General features: G+C 38.7%; 1 protein-coding gene and 1 pseudogene across 2 annotated transcripts in view; one reads left to right on the top strand and one right to left on the bottom strand.

Annotated features, from left to right (window-relative positions):
• WDR70 (WD repeat domain 70) overlaps window positions 1-20980 on the bottom strand; it is a 311717-nt gene that overhangs the window by 242412 nt on the left and 48325 nt on the right. For both annotated transcript variants that reach the window (XM_060146975.1, XM_060146976.1), the window contains one exon: window positions 15980-16039. In XM_060146975.1, coding sequence (XP_060002958.1) covers window positions 15980-16039 — 60 coding nt within the window. The remainder of the gene's footprint in view (window positions 1-15979; window positions 16040-20980) is intronic.
• LOC132517871 (nucleotide triphosphate diphosphatase NUDT15-like) lies at window positions 45-15883 on the top strand (annotated as a pseudogene).

The following is a 20980-nucleotide window of genomic DNA, read 5'->3' as shown; positions in this document are numbered from 1 at the left end:
TGACTATCACTAAATGAATAACACATGAATCTAAAATTCCCAAAATGAGTAATGCCAATAGGAACCATAAATCTATTTAACAAAATACAGCAAAGTAGAAATTATCATCTTGTGCATTTGGCTAATTGTTTAGTCACCTTAAACAATTATTTTTAAAGCTGAATTTGTAAGTAACTAACCACATTATAATATCACTTATACTGGTTCCATAAAATCTTTGCTTTCCCCGTGAACTTTTCAAGGTTCAATTCACATACAAATATCCAATGTGTAACTCACTGTTCTAGAGCTACATTTATCATTCTTGCCAAAGCACTTAGTCCCTGGATCTACTGACCTCTCAGAAGGAAAGACTGCATTAGGAATATTAAATGTGATTATCATATACATGAGACAGTAAAAGGATCATAGTTTTATATAAAGAAAGGCACTACAAATCAATCCTCCAAATAGACTTGAAATGTTAATTAAATGTAACAGAATTACTGCAGTCAAAACCAGATACTGACAAAATAACTTACACTCATTTCAATTACTACCTGTGAATACTGATTTCAGAATATAATGGAATTATACACAAATATAGCAAATAACTTGTTATATGTTTAAATTAGATATGTACCCTAAATGGGTTAAAGAAAGCATTCAAATGAGAGCTATTATTTGAATGCCTGAACAATATGTCTTAAAACAATCGAAAATAAAACTAAATAAACATTAGTTTTTAAAGTCTAAGAAGTGACTTGCTACCACCAACTACAGACTTACTTGCCTCCATGCCCAGTCTACCCTTCTTCCCTCCTGTTAAAATAAGAGGTGTCCCTCCTCCTGATAAAGCTAACCCCACCAGTGTTCATCTCCCTACAATGTAATTTGAAATTGCAAATTCATCTGTGACTTGTCTATTCTATTCCTGTCCTCCCCTCAAGAGTGTAAATTTCGCTCCTACCCCGTGACCACCAGTGTGGAGCCACAGGGGATGAGGCCCTGAATCAGGGTGGGAGGAATGGTGACCAGCTGCAGGCATCCTCACTGTTCTCCTGGGGAAAAGGACAGTGTTGTTTGCAACCTACAGTTTCCAACTTCCTGGTGGTCATTTGGACTTCAGGGTAAACTGGGAAGAATGTGCCCAAAGGGAAACCTGGGGAGAAGCAGTTCTTCACCTAAAAAACGTTCACCGTTGTGAATTCTTTTATTTTTTCACTGTGCTGCGCGGCATGCAGGATCTTAGTTCCCCAACCAAGGATCAAAACCGTGCCCCCCGGCAGTGTAAGTGCAGAGTCCTAACCACTGGACCGCCAGGAATTTCCCTGTTGTGAATTCTTTCACTGAGGAAGAGAATTACCATTATGTCACTATGTTAATGAAAAAAGAAATGGATGTGATTCATAATTTAGAACCAAAAAATGTAGAACCTAAAAAAAAATGAAAGTAGGAAGTATATTCCTTGGGAAGAATTTCCTCTACTGGACCAGCTTTTCTGGGCATTAGGTTGTTTAAAGGAACAAGGCTATGATCCTTCTCTGGATCATCTGGTAGGATACAAAGGAAATGATCTCTTAAGTGGCCAAGTAGATTCTTTAATTTTTTTAAAAAAAAAGACAAAATAAGGTCTGGCTAAGGAATGGAAAATATCTAATTTCAGAAAAACTCCCATTTTATCTAAAAAGTTCCAAAAGATTGCCAGTTTATTTGCAAATTCTTAATATACCCACCACCTTTTCAGCCTTTTCTTGTGAAAATTTTCCTAGGATATGTGACTGCATTACATTCAGACACAGAATATGTGATAATTGGTAAGACTATGGTTAATCTGCTTTCTATATCTCTCTGTGATATTTACTGTGCAGTCTGTCATCAGCAGCTTACATGGAATAGAGTGCAATACAATTTGCCTTAGCATTTTAGTTCAAATAGAAATTCTAATTCAGATACTAACACAGTAAGCCTATAGCAGAATTTATCATGTTTGTTGATTTTCCTCTTTCCTTTCATTTAAAAAAATGGGAGTAGGGGGCAGTAATATACTGTGACAGTCCTTGCTAGAGGCAACAACTAGAGAGAACAGGACAGGCCATTAGGGTATATTTCCAAGGTTTGTGACTGAGGATCCCAACCAAGAGAAGAGAGACAAACCTCTAGGATCTGTATCCTATCATGAACAGGCCATGTAATTTTGGATTTCTCGCTTAATCTCTCGAGATCCAGGGCCTTTACATGTAAAATGAGGAGATTAGAATACAGCAGTGGTTCTCAAAGTGTGATCTGGAGGGTCCACAAGACCCTTTCAAGTGTACTCAAGATCAAAGCTATTTTTACAATACTAAGACATCATTTGCCTTTTATCCAGAGGCTACAGGATGTGTGATATTGTAAAAGACTGAATGCAAAAAAGCAGGTATGATAAATCCAGCCCTCTTCTATTAAGACAGACATTAAAGAGATTTGCAAATCTGTGAAATAATATCACTCTCCTCATTAATGGGTTTTTTCGCTTTCAAAAAGTAATTTTTCACAAAAATTATTTATGTTAGCATGTATCCGTTTTTCTTATTTGTAAATGAGTTAAAAACTCTAAAAACTAGAAGAAAAAAAAAGAGTGTAAATTCCATGTGCACAAAGACCATCCTTGTGCCCAGCACAGTGCCTGGCACAAATGTGACAATAAATACCCCTTTTAAAAAAGGAAGGAGGACTGTAAATTAAAAAAACACATACAAAACAAACAGCTATCCAGTTTGACAAATGTAAGATCAATTACCCTCTATCAGGAAAGAACAAGATAAACTACAAAGTTCACTTTTTTTAATCTAAGGACAGAAGAAAGATGGCAAAGAAGAAAGCAAAGGGCAAAGTGACAAAATGAGATCTTCAATGCTAGCATTCTGAAGTACCAGGACCTTGGGCTTCCCTGGTGGCTCAGTGGTTAAGAATCCACCTGCCAATGCAGGGAACACGGGTTCTATCCCTGGTCCAGGAAGATCCCACATACTGCAGAGCAACTAAGCCCATGCACCACAGCTACTGAGCCTGTGCTCTAGAGCCAGCAAACCACAGTTACTGAGCCCATGTGCCACAACCACTGAAGGCCATGTGCCTAGAGCCCATGATCCACAAGAGAAGCCACTGCAATGAGAAGCCCGCACACTGCAACAAACAGGAACCCCCGCTTGCTGCAACTAGAGAACGCCCATGCACAGCAACGAAGACCCAATGCAGCTAAAAATAAATAAATAAACAAACAAATAAATAAAGTATCAGGATCTCTGTGGCTGCTTATATACTCCATTTATGATCCACCAAAAGGAGATGAAAGTTAATGAGTAACAGAAAACAGAGCTCTGGCGGAGCTTCAAGATGGCGGAAGAGTAAGACGCAGAGATCACCTTCCTCCCCAATGATACATCAGAAATACATCTACATGTGGAACAACTTCTACAGAACACCTACTGAACGCTGGCAGAAGACCTCAGACCTCCCAAAAGGCAAGAAACTCCCCACGTACCTGAGTAGGACAAAAAAAAACAAGAAGAAACAGAGACAAAAGAATAGGGATGTGACCGACACCAGTGAGAGGGAGCTGTAAGGGAGGAAAGGTTTCCACACACTAGGAAGCCGCTTTGAGGGCGGAGACTGCGGGGGTCGGAGGGAGGACCTTCGGAGCCACGGAGGAGAGCGCAGCCACAGGGGTGCGGAGGGCAAAGCGCAGAGATCCCCGCACAGAGGATCGGTGGCGATCGGCACTCACCAGCCCAAGAGGCTTGTCTGCTCACCCGCCGGGGCGGGTGGGGCTGGGAGCTGAGGCTCGGGCTTCGGTCGGATCGCAGGGAGAGGACTGGGGATGGCGGCGTGAACACAGCCCGAAAGGGTTACTGCACCACGGCTAGACGGGAGGGAGTCCGGGAAAAAGTCTGGAGCTGCCTAAGAGACAAGAGAATTTTTCTGGCCTCTTTGTTTCCTGGTGGACGAGGAGAGGGGAATCAGAGCACCGCTTAAAGGAGCTCCAGAGACAGGCGCCAGCCACGGCTATCAGCGCGGACCCCAGAGATGGGCATGGGACACTAAGGCTGCTGCTGCCACCACCAAGAAGCCTGTGTGCAAGCACAGGTCACTATCCACACTGCCCCTCCTGGTAGCCTGTGCAGCCCGCCACTGCAAGGGTCCCGTGATCCAGGGACAACTCCCCCGGGAGAATACACGGCGCGCCTCAGGATGGTGCAACGTCACACCTGCCTCTGCCGCCGCAGGCTCGCCCCACATCCATACCCCTCCCTCCCGACGGCCTGAGTGAGCCAGAGCCCCCAAATCAGCTGCTCCTTTAACACTGTCATGTCTGAGAGAAGAACAGACGCCCTCAGGCGACCTACACGCAGAGGCGGGTCCAACTCCAAAGCTGAACCCCAGGAGCTGTGCAAACAAAGAAGAGAAAGGGAAATCTCTCCCAGCAGCCTCAGGAGCAGCGGATAAAATCTCCACAATCAACTTGATGTACCCTGCATGTGTGGAATCCCTGAATAGACAACGAATCATCCCAAATTGAGGTGGTGGACTTTGGGAGCAAAGATATATATTTTTTCCCCCTTTTTCTCTTTTGCTTCTGTGTATGCTTCTGTGTCTGATTTTGTCTGTATAGCTTTCCTTTTACCATTTGTCCTAGGGTTCTATCTGTCCATTTTTTGTTTCTTTGTTTTTAACTACTTAAAACTTTTTTTTCTTAAAAATTATTTTTTATTTTATTATTTTATTTTATCTTCATTCTTTCTTTCTTTCTTTTTTTATCTCCCTTTTATTCTGAGCTGTGTGCAGGACAGGCTCCAGCCAGGTGTCAGGGCTGTGCCTCTGAGGTGGGAGAGCCATGTTCAGGACACTGGTCCAAAACAGACCTACCAGCTCCAAATAATATCAAAAGGCGAAAATCTCCCAGAGATCTCCTTCTCAGTGCCAAGACCCAGCTCCACTCAATGACCAGCAAGCTACAATGCAAGACACCCCATGCAAAACAACTAGCAAAACAGAAACACAACCCCATCCATTAGCAGAGAGGATGCCTAAAATCATAATAAGGCCACAGACAACCCAAAACACACCACCAGACGTGGACCTACCCACCAGAAAGACAAGATCCAGCCTCGTCCACCAGAACACAGGCACTAGTCCCCTCCACCAGGAAGCCTACACAACCCACTGAACCAACCTTAGCCACTGGGGACAGACACCAAAAACAACAGGAACTATGAACCTGCAGCCTGCAAAAAGGAGACCCCAAACACAGTAAGTTAAGCAAAATGAGAAGACAGAGAAACACACAGCAGATGAAGGAGCAAGGCAAAAACCCACCAGACCTAACAAATGAAGAGGAAATAGGCAGTCTACCTGAAAAAGAATTCACAATAACAATAATAAAAAGGATCCAAATTATTGGAAACACAATGGAGAAAACACAAGGAATGTTTAACAAGTAACTAGAAGAACTAAAGAGCAAACAGTGATGAACAACACAATAAATGAAATTAAAAATTCTCTAGAAGGGATCAATAGCAGAATAAATGAGGCAGAAAAACGGATAAGTGACCTGGAAGATAAAATAGTGGAAATAACTACTGCAGAGCAGAATAAAGAAAAAAAATGAAAAGAACTGAGGATAGACTCAGAGACCTCTGGGACAACATTAAATGCACCAACATTCAAGTTATAGGGGTCCCAGAAGTAGAAGAGAAAAACAAAGGGACTGAGAAAATATTTGAAGAGATTAGAGGTGAAAACTTCCCTAACATGGGAAAGGAAACAGTTAATCAAGTCCAGGAAGCACAGAGAGTCCCACAGACAATAAATCCAAGGAGAAACACACCAAGACACATATTAATCAAACTATCAAAAATTAAATACAAAGAAAAACTATTAAAAGCAGCAAGGGAAAAACAACAAATAACACACAAGGGAATCCCCATTAGGTTAACAGCTGATCTCTCAGCAGAAACTCTGCAAGCCAGAAGGGAGTGGCAGGACATATAGAAAGTGATGAAGGAGAGAAACCTACAACCAAGATTACCCAGCAAGGATATCATTCAGATTTGATGGAGAAATTAAAACTTTTACAGATAAGCAAAAGCTAAGAGACTTCAGCACCACCAAACCAGCTTTACAACAAATGCTAAAGGAACTTCTCTAGGCAGGAAACACATGAGAAGGAAAAGACCTACAATAACAAACCCAAAACCATTAAGAAAATGGGAATAGGAACATAAGGTAATCAATAGGAAAATAGGAATAGGAACATAAGGTAATCAATAGGAAAATGGGAATAGGAACATAAGGTAATCAATAATTACCTTAAATGTAAATGGATTAAAGCTCCAACCAAAAGACATAGACTGGCTGAATGGATACAAAAACAAGACCCGTATATATGCTGTCTACAAGAGACCCGCTTCAGACCTAGGGACACATACAGACTGAAAGTGAGGGGATGGAAAAAGATATTCCATGCAAATGGAAATCAAAAGAAAGCTGGAGCAGCAATACTCATATCAGACAAAATAGACTTTAAAATAAAGACTATTACAAGAGACAAAGAAGGACACTACATAATGATCAAGGGATCGATCCAAGAAGAAGATATAACAATTGTAAATATTTATGCACCCAAGGCAGCAGCACCGCAATACATAAGGCAAATACTAAGAGCCTTCAAAGGGGGAAATCGACAGTAACACAATCATAGTAGGGGACTTTAACACCCCAGTTTCACCAATGCACAGATCATGCAAAATGAAAATAAATAAGAAAAGACAAGCTTTAAATGATACATTAAACAAGATGGACTTAATTGATATTCATAGGACATTCCATCCAAAAACAACAGAATACACATTCTTCTCAAGTGCTCACGGAACATTCTCCAGGATAGATCATATCTTGGGTCACAAATCAAGCCTTGGTAAATTTAAGAAAATTGAAATCACATCAAGTATCTTTTCCGACCACAACGCAGTGAGACTAGATATCAATTACAGGAAAATATCTGTAAAAAATACAAGCACATGGAGGCTAAACAATACACTACTTAATAACCAAGAGATCACTGAAGAAATCAAAGAGGAAATCAAAAAATACCTAAAAACAAATGACAATGGAGACACGACGACCAAAACCTATGGAATGCAGCAAAAGAAGTTCTAAGAGGGAAATTTATAGCAATACAATCCTATCTTACGAAACAAGAAACATCTCAAATAAACAACCTAACCTTACACCTAAAGCAATCAGAGAAAGAAGAATAAAAAAAACCCCAATGGTAGCAGAAGAAATCATCAGATCAGAAATAAATGAAGAAGAAATGAAGGAAATGATAGCAAAGATCAATAAAACTAAAAACTGGTTCTTTGAGAAGATAAACAAAATTGAGAAACCACTGGCCAGACTCATCAAGAAAAAAAGGGAGAAGACTCAAATCAATAGAAATAGAAATGAAAGAGAAGTAACAACTGACACTGCAGAAATACAAAGGATCATGAGAGATTACTATAAGCAACTCTATGCCAATAAAATGGACAACCTGGAAGAAACGGACAAATTCTTAAAAAAGCACAACCTGCCAAGAGTGAACCAGGAAGAAATAGAAAATATGAACAGACCAATCACAAGCACTGAAATGAAAGTGTGATTAAAAATCCTCCAACAAACAAAAGCCCAGGACCAGATGGCTTCACAGGGGAATTCTATGAAACATTTAGAGAAGAGCTAACACCTATCCTTCTCAAACTCTTCCAAAATATAGCAGAGGGAAGAACACTTCCAAACTCATTCTACGAGGCCACCATCACCCTGATACCAAAACCAGACAAAGATGTCACAAAGTAAGAAAACTACAGGCCAATATCACTGATAAACATAGATGCAAAAATCCTCAACAAAATACTAGCAAACGGAATCCAACAGCACATTAAAAGGATCGTACACCAGGCTTCCTGGTGGCACAGTGGTTGAGAGTCAGCCTGCTGATGCAGGGGACACGGGTTCATGCCCCCCGTCCAGGAAGATCCCATATGCCACGGAGCGGCTAAGCCCGTGAGCCATGGTGCTCAGCCTGTGCATCCAAAGCCTGTTATCTGCAAAGGGAGAGGGCACAACAGTAAGAGGCCCACCCACCGCAAAAAAGAAAAAAAAGGATCATACACCATGATCAAGTGGGGTTTATCCCAGGGATGCAAGGATTCTTCAATATATGGAAAGCAATCAATGTGATACACCATATTAACAAACTGAAGGAGAAAAACCATATGATCATCTCAATCGAAGCAGAGAAAGCTTTTGACAAAATTCAACAAAATGGGTGACAAAATTCACCCATTTATGACAAAAACCCTGCAGAAAGTAGGCATAAAGAGAACTTTCCTCAACATAATAAAGTCCATATATGACAAACCCAAAACCAACATCATCCTCAATGGTGAAAAACTGAAAGCACTTTCTCTAAGATCAGGAACAAGACAAGGCTGCCCACTCTCACCACTATTATTCACCATAGTTTTGGAAGTTTTAGCCACAGCAAGCAGAGAAGAAAAGGAAATAAAAGGAATCCAAATTGGAAAAGAAGAAGTAAAGCTGTCACTGTTTGCAGATGACATGATATTATACATAGAGAATCCTAAAGAAGCTACGAGAAAACTACTAGAGCTAATCAATGAATTTGGTAAAGTAGCAGGATACAAAATTAATGCACAGAAATCTGTAGCATTCCTATACACTAATGATGAAAAATCTGAAAGTGAAATTCAGAAAACACTCTCATTCACCCCTGCAACTAAAAGAATAAATTATGTAGGAATAAAGCTACCTAAGGAGACAAAAGACCTCTAAGCAGAAAATTATAAGACACTGATGAAGAAATTAAAGATGACACAAATAGATGGAGAGAGATACCATGTTCTTGGATTGAAAGAATCAACATTGTGAAAATAACTCTACTACCCAAAGCAATCTACAGACTCAATGCAATCCCTATCAAACTACCACTGGCATTTTTCACAGAACTAGAACAAAAAAATTCACAATTTGTACGGAAACACAAAAGACCACGAATACCCAAAGCAATCTTGAGAAAGAAAAACGTAGCTGGAGGAATCAGGCTGCCTGCCTTCAGACTATACTACAAAGCTACAGTAATCAAGACAGTATGGTACTGGCACAAAAACAGAAATATAGATCAATGTAACAGGATAGAAAGCCCAGAGCTAAACCCATGCACATATGGTCACCTTATCTTTGATAAAGAAGGCAAGAATATACAGTGGAGAAAAGACAGCCTCTTCAATAAGTAGTGCTGGGAAAACTGGATAGGTGCATGTAAAAGTATAAATTTAGAACACTCCCTAACACCATACACAAAAATAAACTCAAAATGGATTAAAGACCTAAATCTAAGGCCAGACACTATCAAACTCTTAGAGGAAAACAAAGGCAGAACACTCTATGACCTAAATCACAGCAAGATCCTTTTTGACCCACCTCCTACAGAAATGGAAATAAAACCAAAAATAAACAAATGGGACCTAATGAAACTTAAAGGCTTTTGCAAAGCAAAGGAAACCATAAACAAGACGAAAAGACAACCCTCAGAATGGGAGAAAATATTTGCAAATGAAGCAACTGACAAAGGATTAATCTCCAAAATTTACAAGCAGCTCATGCAGCTCAATATCAAAAAACCAAACAACCCAATCAAAAATGGGCAGAAGACCTAAATAGACATTTCGCCAAAGATATACAGACTGCCAACAAACACATGAAAGAATGCTCAACATCATTAATCATTAGAGAAATGCAAATCAAAACTACACTGAGATATCATCTCACACCAGTCAGCATGGCCATCATCAAAAAATCTAGAAACAATAAATGCTGGAGAGGGTGTGGAGAAAAGGGAACACTCTTGCACTGTTGGTGGGAATGTATATTGGTACAGCCACTATGGAGAACAGTATGGAGGTTCCTTAAAAAACTCAAAATAGAACTACCATATGACCCAGCAATCCCACTACAGGGCATATACCCTGAGAAAACCATAATTCAAAAAGAGTCATGTAGCAAAATGTTCATTGCAGCTCTATTTACAATAGCCCGGAGATGGAAACAACCTAAGTGCCCATCATCGGATGAATGGATAAAGAAGATGTGGCACACATATACAATGGAATATTACTCAGCCATAAAAAGAAACGAAATTGAGCTATTTGTAATGAGGTGGATAGACCTAGAGTCTGTCATACAGAGCGAAGTAAGTCAGAAAGAGAAAGAAAAACACCATATGCTAACACATATATAGGGAATTTAAGAAAAAAAAAATGTCATGAAGAACCTAGGGGTAAGACAGGAAAAAAGACACAGACCTACTGGAGAACCGACTTGAGGATATGGGGAGGGGGAAGGGTGAGCTGTGACAAAGTGAGAGCGTGGCATGGACATATATACACTACCAAACATAAGGTAGATAGCTAGTGGGAAGCAGCCGCATAGCACAGGGATATCTGCTCGGTGCTTTGTGACCGCCTGGAGGGGTGGGATAGGGAGGGTGGGAGGGAGGGAGACGCAAGAGGGAAGAGATATGGGAACATATGTATATGTATAACTGATTCACTTGGTTATAAAGCAGAAACTAACACACCATTGTAAAGCAATTATACCCCAATAAAGATGTTAAAAAAAAAACTACATTGAGATATCATCTCACACCAGTCAGAATGGCCATCATCAAAAAATCTGCAAACAATAAATGCTGGAGAGGGTGTGGATAAAAGGGAACCCTCTTGCCCTGTTGGTGGGAATGTAAATTGATAGAGCCACTGTGGAGAACAGTGTGGAGGTTCCTTAGAACCTAAAAATAGAACTACCATATGACCCAGCAATCCCACTACTGGGCATATACCCTGAGAAAACCATAATTCAAAAAGAGTCATGTACCAAAATGTTCATTGCAGCTCTATTTACAATAGCCAGGACATGGAAACAACCTAAGTGTCCATCAACAGATGAATGGATAAAGAAGATGTGGCACACATATACAATGGAATATTACTCAGCCATAAAAGGAAATGAAATTGAGTTATTCGTAGTGAGGTGGATGGACCTAGAGTCTGTCATACAGAGTGAAGTAAGTCAGAAAGAGAAAAACAAATACCGTATGCTAACACATATATATGGAATCTAAAAAAAAAAAAAAAACATGGTCATGAAGAACCTAGGGGCAAGACAGGAATAAAGACACAGACCTACTAGAGAATGGACTTGAGGATATAGGGAGGGGGAAGGGTAAGCTGTGACAAAGTGAGAGAGTGGCATGGACATGTATACACTACCAAATGTAAAATAGATAGCTAGCGGGAAGCAGCTACATAGCACAGGGAGATCAGCTCCGTGCTTTGTGACCACCTAGAGGGATGGTATAGGGAGGGTGGGAGGGAGGGAGACGCTAGAGGGAAGAGATATGGGGACATATGTATATGTATAACTGATTCACTTTGTTATAAAGGAGAAACTAACACACCATTGTAAAGCAATTATACTCCAATAAAGATGTTAAAAAAAAGAAGTAAATTATTCATTTAAGCAATATTTAAAAATAGAAGTGCTTTAGTGGGAAATTTATGGCTATGACACCTATGTTAGAAAGGAAGAAAGATCTCAAATCAATAACTTAAGCTTACACTTTAAAAAATTACCAAAGAAGAGGAAACAAAACCCAAAGCATGCAACAGGAAGGAAATAAAGATTAGAGGAGAGTTCAGTAGAAAAGAGAAATTTTTAAAGTAAAGAAAATCAACGGGACCAAAAAATAGTCCTTTGAAAATTTCAAGAAAATTGAGAAACTTTAGCTAGATTGGCCAAGAAAAAAAGAAAGAATTACTAAAATCAGGAAGGAAAGAGAAGATAACATAAATTAAGAGGATTACAAGGAAATTGTATGAATTGCATGCCAACCAGTTATATAACTTAGATGAACCGTACAAATTATTAGAAAGACACAAACTACCAAAATGGACTCATGAAGAAAAAAGAAAGAAAATCTGAATAGATTTTTAATAAGGGCTTAAATTAGTAATCAAAAATCTTCCCAGAGGACTTCCCGGTGGCACAGTGGTTTAGAATCCACCTGCCAGTGCAGGGGACACAGGTTTGAGCCCTGGTCCAGGAAGATTCCACATGCCGTGGAGCAACTAAGCCCGTGCGCCACAACTACTGAGCCTGCGCTCTAGAGCCCATGAGCCACAACTACTGAAGCCCTCGTAACAAAACTACTGAGCCCACACGCCTAGAGCCTGCGCTCCACAACAAGAGAAGCCACCGCAATGAGAAGCTCACGCACCACAACGAAGAGTAGCCCCCACTCGCCGCAACTAGAGAAAGCCCGCGCGCAGCAACGAAGACCCAACGCAGCCAAATAAATAAATAAATTTATAAAAAACAAAAAAATCTTCCCACAAAGAAAAGTCTCTATCTATTTGGCTTCAAGGTAAATTCTATCAAACATTTAAAGAATAATTAATCAATCCTTCATAAACTCTTCCAGAAAATATAGGAGAAATAAATGCTTTCAGCGTTCTATGAGGTAAATATTACTCTGATGCCAAAACCAAAGTCACCATAAGAAAACTACTGACCTATATCCCTTATGAATATAAACAGAAAAATCCTCAAGAAAATATCAGCAAACTGAATCTAGACCTTAAGCATCACACCTTACAACCTGGAGATTTCATCTATTGGAAAAGACACCTCCAGAGAAACTCTTTTCAACCTCCCTGGAGAGGCCCCTATCAGGCACTGCTAACCAATATTTTTGCCACCAAACTCCAAGGAACAGATTCTTGAATTCATGTGACATAACACACCTAAAGAAAGCACCGAACCCTGACTGGACCTGCACATCATCTGGCGACCTGAAAGTAAAGCTTTCCTGGAATTGAAGCAGATGACATCTGATAAGACAGCTTTCGCAAGATATCCAGAGAAACCCCCGTTAGAAGTTTGTCACCAAACCTTTGATGATGACATAACGCTCCAGACGATCTCCAATATCTATGATCTTGATAACATATGGACTTTAGATAAAAAGTACCAGAAAGTTCTCCCTCCTACCTCTCCTTGTTATTCCAGTGTGATCTTAATAAGTTTCTAATCTATGTAATTTCCTTCTGATGTGAGACACTACACCCAAGAAAGGTCCTTCCTGACACTGAGGGACAAAAGGCTGCTGAAACTAGGCAACCTGACATTTAATCAGTGATGCTTTCAGAGAAAAATCTTGTGATCAAAGGGGTAAATGTAAAAAATTATTAAACAGAAACCTCAATTAAATAGAGTTGGGATACCAGAAACGGAAACCCTGCAATGACAGCAGAGCTCAATAGGAAGAATAAAGACTCCTCTTCTCTCCTGGCAAGGACTCATCAGCCAGTGAAAGGCCATGGACTCTGTTTAGCCATCCAAATTTCCTTTTCACCCCTATAAAAAGGTTCTCCTTCCCTTGCCATGCAGGAACTTGAGCATGGCTCACCATGGTTGCAGACCCCAAATTGTAATTCTCTGCTGATCCCGGATAAACCCATCTTTGCTGAAGAAATACCTGGTAGTGTATTTGTTTCAGGTCAACGGTAAGTATACTGACAAAATAGATATATTTCCTCAATGGCAAGGAGAAAAAAAAAGGAAAAACATATAGATTAAGAGACATAACAAATAAACAATGATGACTCTCCTCAGAGTGAGTCAGATACCATCTGGATACTGATTTGAACAAACTAACTGGAAAAAAATGTATGGGGGCTTCCCTGGTGGCACAGTGGTTAAGAATCCACCTGCCGATGCAGGGACACGGGTTCGAGCCCTGGTCCAGGAAGATCCCACATGTTGCGGAGCAGCTAAGCCCATGCGCCACAACTACTGAACCTGCACTCTAGAGCCTGCGAGCCACAACTACTGAGCCCATACTCAGCAACAACAGAAGCCACCGCGATGAGAAGCCGGCGCACCACAACGAAGAGTAGCCCCTGCTCGCCACAACTAGAGAAAGCCTGCACGCAGCAACAAAGACCCAACGCAGCCAAAAATTAAAAAAAAAAAATGGGACAGTTGAAGAAATATGAATAATGGGATATTAGATGATATTAAATAATTATTGATAAAACTTTAGACATAATAAAGATGTTCTGATTATGAGAGAGAGAAAAGGAGAGGGAGAGGAGGAGAGAGAGAGAGAAGGACCAACCTTATCTCTTACAGATTCATACTGAAATATTTACAGATGAAATCATATGAAGTCTGGAATTTGTTTTTAAATAATCACACAAGGTAGGTAGATGGGATGGGGAGAAGGAGGTTTACTAGAAATGTAAATTATATAGGAAATAAGAGTGGCCTTATGTAGACAATTGGTAAGGTTCAGAGATAAATATATGGGAATTCCTTTTAGTATTCTCTATACTTCTGTGAATGTGTAAACATTTTTACAATAACTAGTTTAAAAACAAACAAAAAAGACCAGCCAGTCACCTTCTTAATCTCTGACATATTTCCAAAAAGTTGAAATACATGCAGGGCAAAGGCAGGACTGCAAAAAAAATTAGTTAACCTAACAGTACAGTTAGAAGCTCTGATTATTAATGTGTAAAATAACTTGGAGTATTTTTTTAATTATATATATTTTTAAAGATAAAATTTGATTTGAAAAAATATGCATATCTAAATAAAACATGTGTTAAACATGAACTATCTCTCAGCTGTAAAAATTTCTGGACTTAATGATAGGAAAGCTTCCTTTTAAGTATTTACAGTCTATAATTTTTTTCTTATTTACTTAAAAACATGAAAATTAGTAAAATTCTTTCCTGATTTCAGAATAAAAATATCAAAAGTGTGATTTAATAAAAAGTAGGTATAATATGAAGAATTAGATGGAAATGATTTCTTAAGGCAGCAGTTCTGATATTTCGGTTTCAAGACCCTTTACACTCAAAATCTTTTGAGAACCCCCCAAAATGTCTGTTTATATGAGTTATTTGTGTCAGTATTTACCATAGCAAAAATTAAAATTAAGACATTTTAAAATATTCACTGTTTACTTCATTTAAAATAATAATAAACCCAATGTATTTAACACAAACATTTTATGGAAATGATATTTTCAAAAGCAAAAAATTTAGTGGAAAGACTATCACTATTTTAAAATCCTTGGCTATTAATTCTATCATTTGTGTTACTTCTGGACCTATTTCTATTGATTGATGTTTTCCCCCTCATTATGGGATGTATTTTCCTACTTCTTTACCTGTCAGACTTCTAGAAAAAGGTAGCTTAATTATAAAGGGAAAGCAAGATAATTTTATTCTTTCATTCATTCATAAGCAAGTTTCATTCATTCAACTATCAAGTTTTTAATAAGATATTATTAAATCTTTTTTTACAATAAGATAAAATAATTTAATCTTATACCTCAAAATGTTTACATTATTAATTTTTAAATAACATAAATAAATATGAAAATATAATCCATAAATCTAAGTAATATAATCTTAGAGCCATACAGTAACTATCTTATGTTCATTTCTTATCTCAACATCCACCTAAAAAATGAACTCAGGCCTCTTACTGATATAGAAATGAAGCTAAGAGTAATGAAAAATTTTCCCACACCATAACAAAAAAAAGTATTTGAGTTTCATTTCTTTCTTTCACTTATAATGTTCCTATATCAAAGAAAGAGGTTTTAAAGCCAACAATAACAATGGCAGTAAGTGTTCCTATTTTAAATGAAATGCAATGGTTATTTTGACTGAACAGAAAAGTAATCTGTTTTCCTTAATGTCTATAGCTTTGTGATACCAGTTGATTGTATAATTGGCCTTAATATAAATATATCTTATTAGTTCACTTTTCCATGAGAGCCCTGTTATTAAGGGAAAAGAATTAAATTTTTAAAACTTACTGTCTTAGTGCCATGCTTCAGCGTTATCTCATGCGAGTCAGGGATCTTTTGGACAGGATTCTGAAAACAGAAAATTCCATGACATTGATGAGTAATATAACATATTTGGGGGAACTACATACCACACTCCCAGGAAATTTAATTTTTAAAAATTGCATCACTGACTTTTTAACACAAAACTTTAAAAAATAGGAAGGAAAAAGTGTGAGTGTGGGACTTCCCTGGTGGCACAGTGGTTAAGAATCCCCCTGCCAATACAGGGGACACAGGTTCGAGCCCTGCTCCGGGAAGATCCCACATGCCACGGAGCAACTAAGCCCGTGCACCACAACTACTGAGCCTGCGCTCTAGAGCCCGCGAGCCACAACTACTGAGCCCATGTGCCACAACTACTGAAGCCCGCGCGCCTAGAGCCTGTGCTCCTCAACGAGAAGCCACTGCAATGAGAAACCCACGCACCACAATGAAGAGTAGCCCTCACTCGCCACAACTAGAGAAAGCCCGTGTGCAGCAACAAAGACCCAATGCAACCAAAAATAAATAAATAAAAATTAAATTAAATTAAAATATTTTTTAAAGTGCAAGCATATCTTATGTCTGCACTTCTAGATAGATTACAATTGGTCACTTTGAGCTGATAATAAATTTATCTTAAATCTCTAAAAAGATAAACCTAAGATATTCTTTAGGTTGTATGAAACCATAAGGTCCTCCCTGTATGGAAAATTTTTAAAGTCCTCTTTTCACTGGTACTTGGGCATACCTTAAAGTACTTAATTTATAACACACAACAAAATTTGCACAGGATAGATACATACCTTTTAACCCATAAAAGATTAAAAAACAAAAAACTGATATTCAAATGGTACAAATAAGGAACAGAGTCATTCACTGATTCATCGATTCAGCAGGGCTTTATTAAAGTGAGATTATACCAGATGCTAAGTGGCGTTAGACGCAGCCTCTACTCCTCTCTCCTCCCAAGAAGCATATGGTCTAAGAGGGAAACATCAATGACTCTACTTCAATATAATACATGCTATGTTACAAAGGGTATGGACAGAATAACTGAGGGATGAAGAAGATGGATGCATAAATCAGACATAAGAGGTCACACACTGATCTTTTAAATAAGAAGTTTCATTGTTTAGTCAAGTCTCCATTATCCAAGAGCAGCGTAGTTATACTAAAATTCTACAGCCATTACAAATTCATGTTAGGATTATCTTGCAATCCACTTAATTAAACATGTTCAGGGAATTCCCTGGTGGTCCAGTGGTTAGGACTCTGCACTTTCACTGCCAAGGGCCCAAGTTCAACCTCTGGTTGGAGAACTAAGATCCCACAAGCCATGTAACACAAGCCACATTGCATGCCCAAAACAAATAAACAAACAAACAAAAACGTGCAATCTACAGAATTTGGTCCCTAACTTCCCTCTTTCTTTAGGATCCTTGATGAACCAATCAATCACTAGTTCTTTCTATTTTATCTTAAATCTTTCCCCTACCATGGCTCTTTCTCCTCAGAATATGAACAATTTAAGTACGTCCCATATTGGGACTTCCCTGGTGGCGCAGTCGTTACGAATCTGCCTGTTAGTGCAGGGGACGGGTTCGATCCCTAGTCTGGGAAGATCCCACATGCTGTGGAGCAACTAAGCCCCCATGAGCCACAACTACTGAGCCTGTGCTCTAGAGGCCATGGGTCACAACTTCTGAGCCTGCATGCCACAACTACTGAAGCCCGCGCACCTAGAGCCCGTGCTTCACAAGAGAAGCCACTGCAATGAGAAGCCCATGCAACGCAACGAAGAGTAGCCCCCACTCGCCACAACTAGAGAAAAGCCCGTGTGCAGCAACGAAGACCCAACGCAGCCAAAAATAAATAAACAAATTTATATTTTAAAAAAAAGTACATCCCATATTAAAACACACACACACACCCCAATTTCGCCTAGGTTTACTGCTATACCACTATCTTTTCCTTTACAATCAAGTTTCCTCACACTACAGTTTGCACTCATTGTCTCTACTTTCTTCCACCCCTCTACCTCTACCACTTTGGCACCTGTCATTTAATTCCCAATACCTAGCACAGTTCTTGGTACTTAAAGGACTCTTAGTAAATATTTCTTGAATGAATAAATAAGTCACTATAAATGTCCCAGGACACTTTTCAGAACTTAATCTGCACGTCTGACCTTTCATCAGCATGATAACTACTTAACTATTTCCTCCAATTTGAAACTATTCTTTCTTGGGAGGAAACAGCCTTGACAAAAAGCCAGAAAATCTAGGGTTTTAAAATCAAGCTCTGATACTCATTAACCTTGTCATAACCTCAGGAGAGTAATGACTCTCAGTTTCCTCATTTGCAAACAGGATAATAGCACCTGCCCCTTAGGTTACTGTGAGGTAAGTGGTTTAAAGCTCATAACACAGAGTTCAGCACAAAGTAGGTACTCAATAAATGACAGCCACCATTTATTCTAAGGCTTACCTCCTGTCTCTCTTGTCATATTATCTTAGTCTATTTCCAGGCTTCTCTTCCTTTTTACTTGGCTAATTCCTACTCACCCTTTAAGACGCAATTCAGATGTGACCTGCTCCTGGAAGTATTTCTCAACATTTCAAACTCTGGGTTAAATGACCCTTCCATGCACTCCCATGACACCCTCTCCTTGTCTATCACAGAACCTATCATAATACATTGTAATTTTTGACCAGTCTCCCTCCACACCACTCCATAACCAAACTCAAGAGATGCTTCTTAAAGACCGTGTATATATATCATCTCTGGGTCCCCAATCCACAAAACACCTGGTATATGGCAGACACAAGAGTTTTTGGAGTGTATTAATGGCCCTTACAATGTCTACCTCGTAAATCACATTAGATTATTTTTAATTTACCTCAAACATTAATGTTTATGTCCATAAAGAAGAACCGGTAGGTGCTATCCATCAGGTGAGCCTGGTGAGTCAGAGTCATATTTTCCAAAAGTGAAAACCTTTGAAGACCAAATGATTCTATCCCAGACTAAAAGCAAATGTAAAGTTGCAAGTATAGAGAAATAAAGGCAATTTTGTCTTAAACTATTTGCATCTGAGAAGTGGCTATAGTTGATTACCACCATAGATCAGTAAAGAAGGAGATCAGGAACCAAGAGGCACTGAACAAAAACACTTACCTCATAGTAACCCAAGGAACTGCTGGAGAATTTGCAGTTTATTTCAAGACAAAGACGTTACACTATGGTTTAATATGTTTTGGAAAGTCCTGCACACAACAATATTGGAGATACCAATATTCCAACACAAATTCCAAAATAATTTAAAAGTTGAACAAATGGATTCTGGACTACCCCTACATTAAATTATGTAAACCACTGCTCCCTTTGCAGTTGACAATATTTGTAAGTAATAAAAACTCATGTAAAGGTGCTAAGTACTCCTGAAAGAAACAGGAGAACAGTTCAAATATTTTACTTAAAGAAAAATCTATTATAGTATCATTTCATAACCAACTCCTTTTTCATCACTCAGGAAAGAAAAACACTGTCACCAGAAGGAAGGATGAAAATTATTTCACTGAATTCAATGCAGAACGTGCCTATATACAGACAATTTCTGACATTTAAAGAAAAAACTTACAAGAATACAGAACAGCTCAGTATTTATATTAGGAATGAATTAAATGTTTAAATAAGTATTGTTTAAATTTAAAATCAAAGTTTTACTGGAAATCATGTAGGGCATAACTCATAAAAGGCCCATATAATTGGCACAACTAAATCATCTAAAATAGTAGCAATCCATCTTTTGGTAGCATATCACTTGATGGTGACTGTTCTTTCTCCAGAACTTTTACTAATGACTTTTTGAAATATGGCTCAGTGTGAAATTTGCTGTAACAGTAAAATATTTTCAAGATTTCCCTGCCAGGGGACATCATAAACTACAAGACTTCAAATGAAGTCATTTATTACCAAAATTCATAACAAGAGCTACAGTCTTAATGGAAGAGAGGAAAAGATACCAGTTTTTGTTTTGGTTTGGTTTTAAATGCCAACCAAAGGATTATTTCCCAGGCTCTTTCGTTTACCCCAGTAAGAACAATGATAGCAAACATATCTAGAATAACATGAGCAATTCCATCTGATATACTATACATACATCCTTGTAGTGTTTTTCAAAAGACTTGCAAATCATTTATTACCTTTCTGGGGTAATATGTCATAAATTTTAGAAGTTATATATGTATAGTAGTATGAGTCAAAATAAAAAGTCTACTCAGTAATAAAGATCTACCACAAAGTGGCTAACAGTTGGGACAGAGAATGGGGATTTCCAACCAGGAGTTTGAAAATGAGTGCCACTTTCTCCCAGAAACCACTTTGGAAAGAGTTACCAGTGCAGAACCAAAAGCAACCAGAATTAGAGTCCATTCTGGTGTAACTCTTAAAATTAATTCATTTATTCACTCACTCACTAATCACACATTCACTTAACAGCATGTATTATTTAATTATATACTACATACCACATACCAGGAACTAAGTTAAAGATAAAAAGACCAATAACAAAGACTCTGCTCATGAAGAACTATCAGTCCAGCAAAGCAAAACAGACAGGTAAACAAACAGGCAAACTAAAATGTTTCAGATGCTATGACAGAAGGATACACAGGGTTCAGCACTCAATTCCACTGTGCCTGGAGAAGTAGAGAGTGATTAGAAAAGGCTTCATACAAGAGATGTTTGAGATGCTTTTGGAAAAACAGAAGTTCCCTAGATGAATGTGGAGGGCATCTAGGCGAGAATAAGATGAATCTTGACACTTTCTGATTTGCAAATATTTTTGCCTGGCTAGAGTTTAAATTCCTGGGCAGGAAGAAGGAGAAGGATGTGTGGCGTCGGTGGGGGGGGGGTATTTTATTTTTAATGTTAACCCAGAGAGTTCATTATGAGCCAGATTGTATACAATGCCAAGAATCTGCA

Source organism: Lagenorhynchus albirostris, chromosome 3 (assembly GCF_949774975.1).
Source record: "Lagenorhynchus albirostris chromosome 3, mLagAlb1.1, whole genome shotgun sequence".
Taxonomy (NCBI): domain Eukaryota; kingdom Metazoa; phylum Chordata; class Mammalia; order Artiodactyla; family Delphinidae; genus Lagenorhynchus; species Lagenorhynchus albirostris.
The sequence above is the reverse complement of the archived record's forward strand: the minus strand, read 5'-3'. Positions and strand labels throughout refer to the sequence as shown.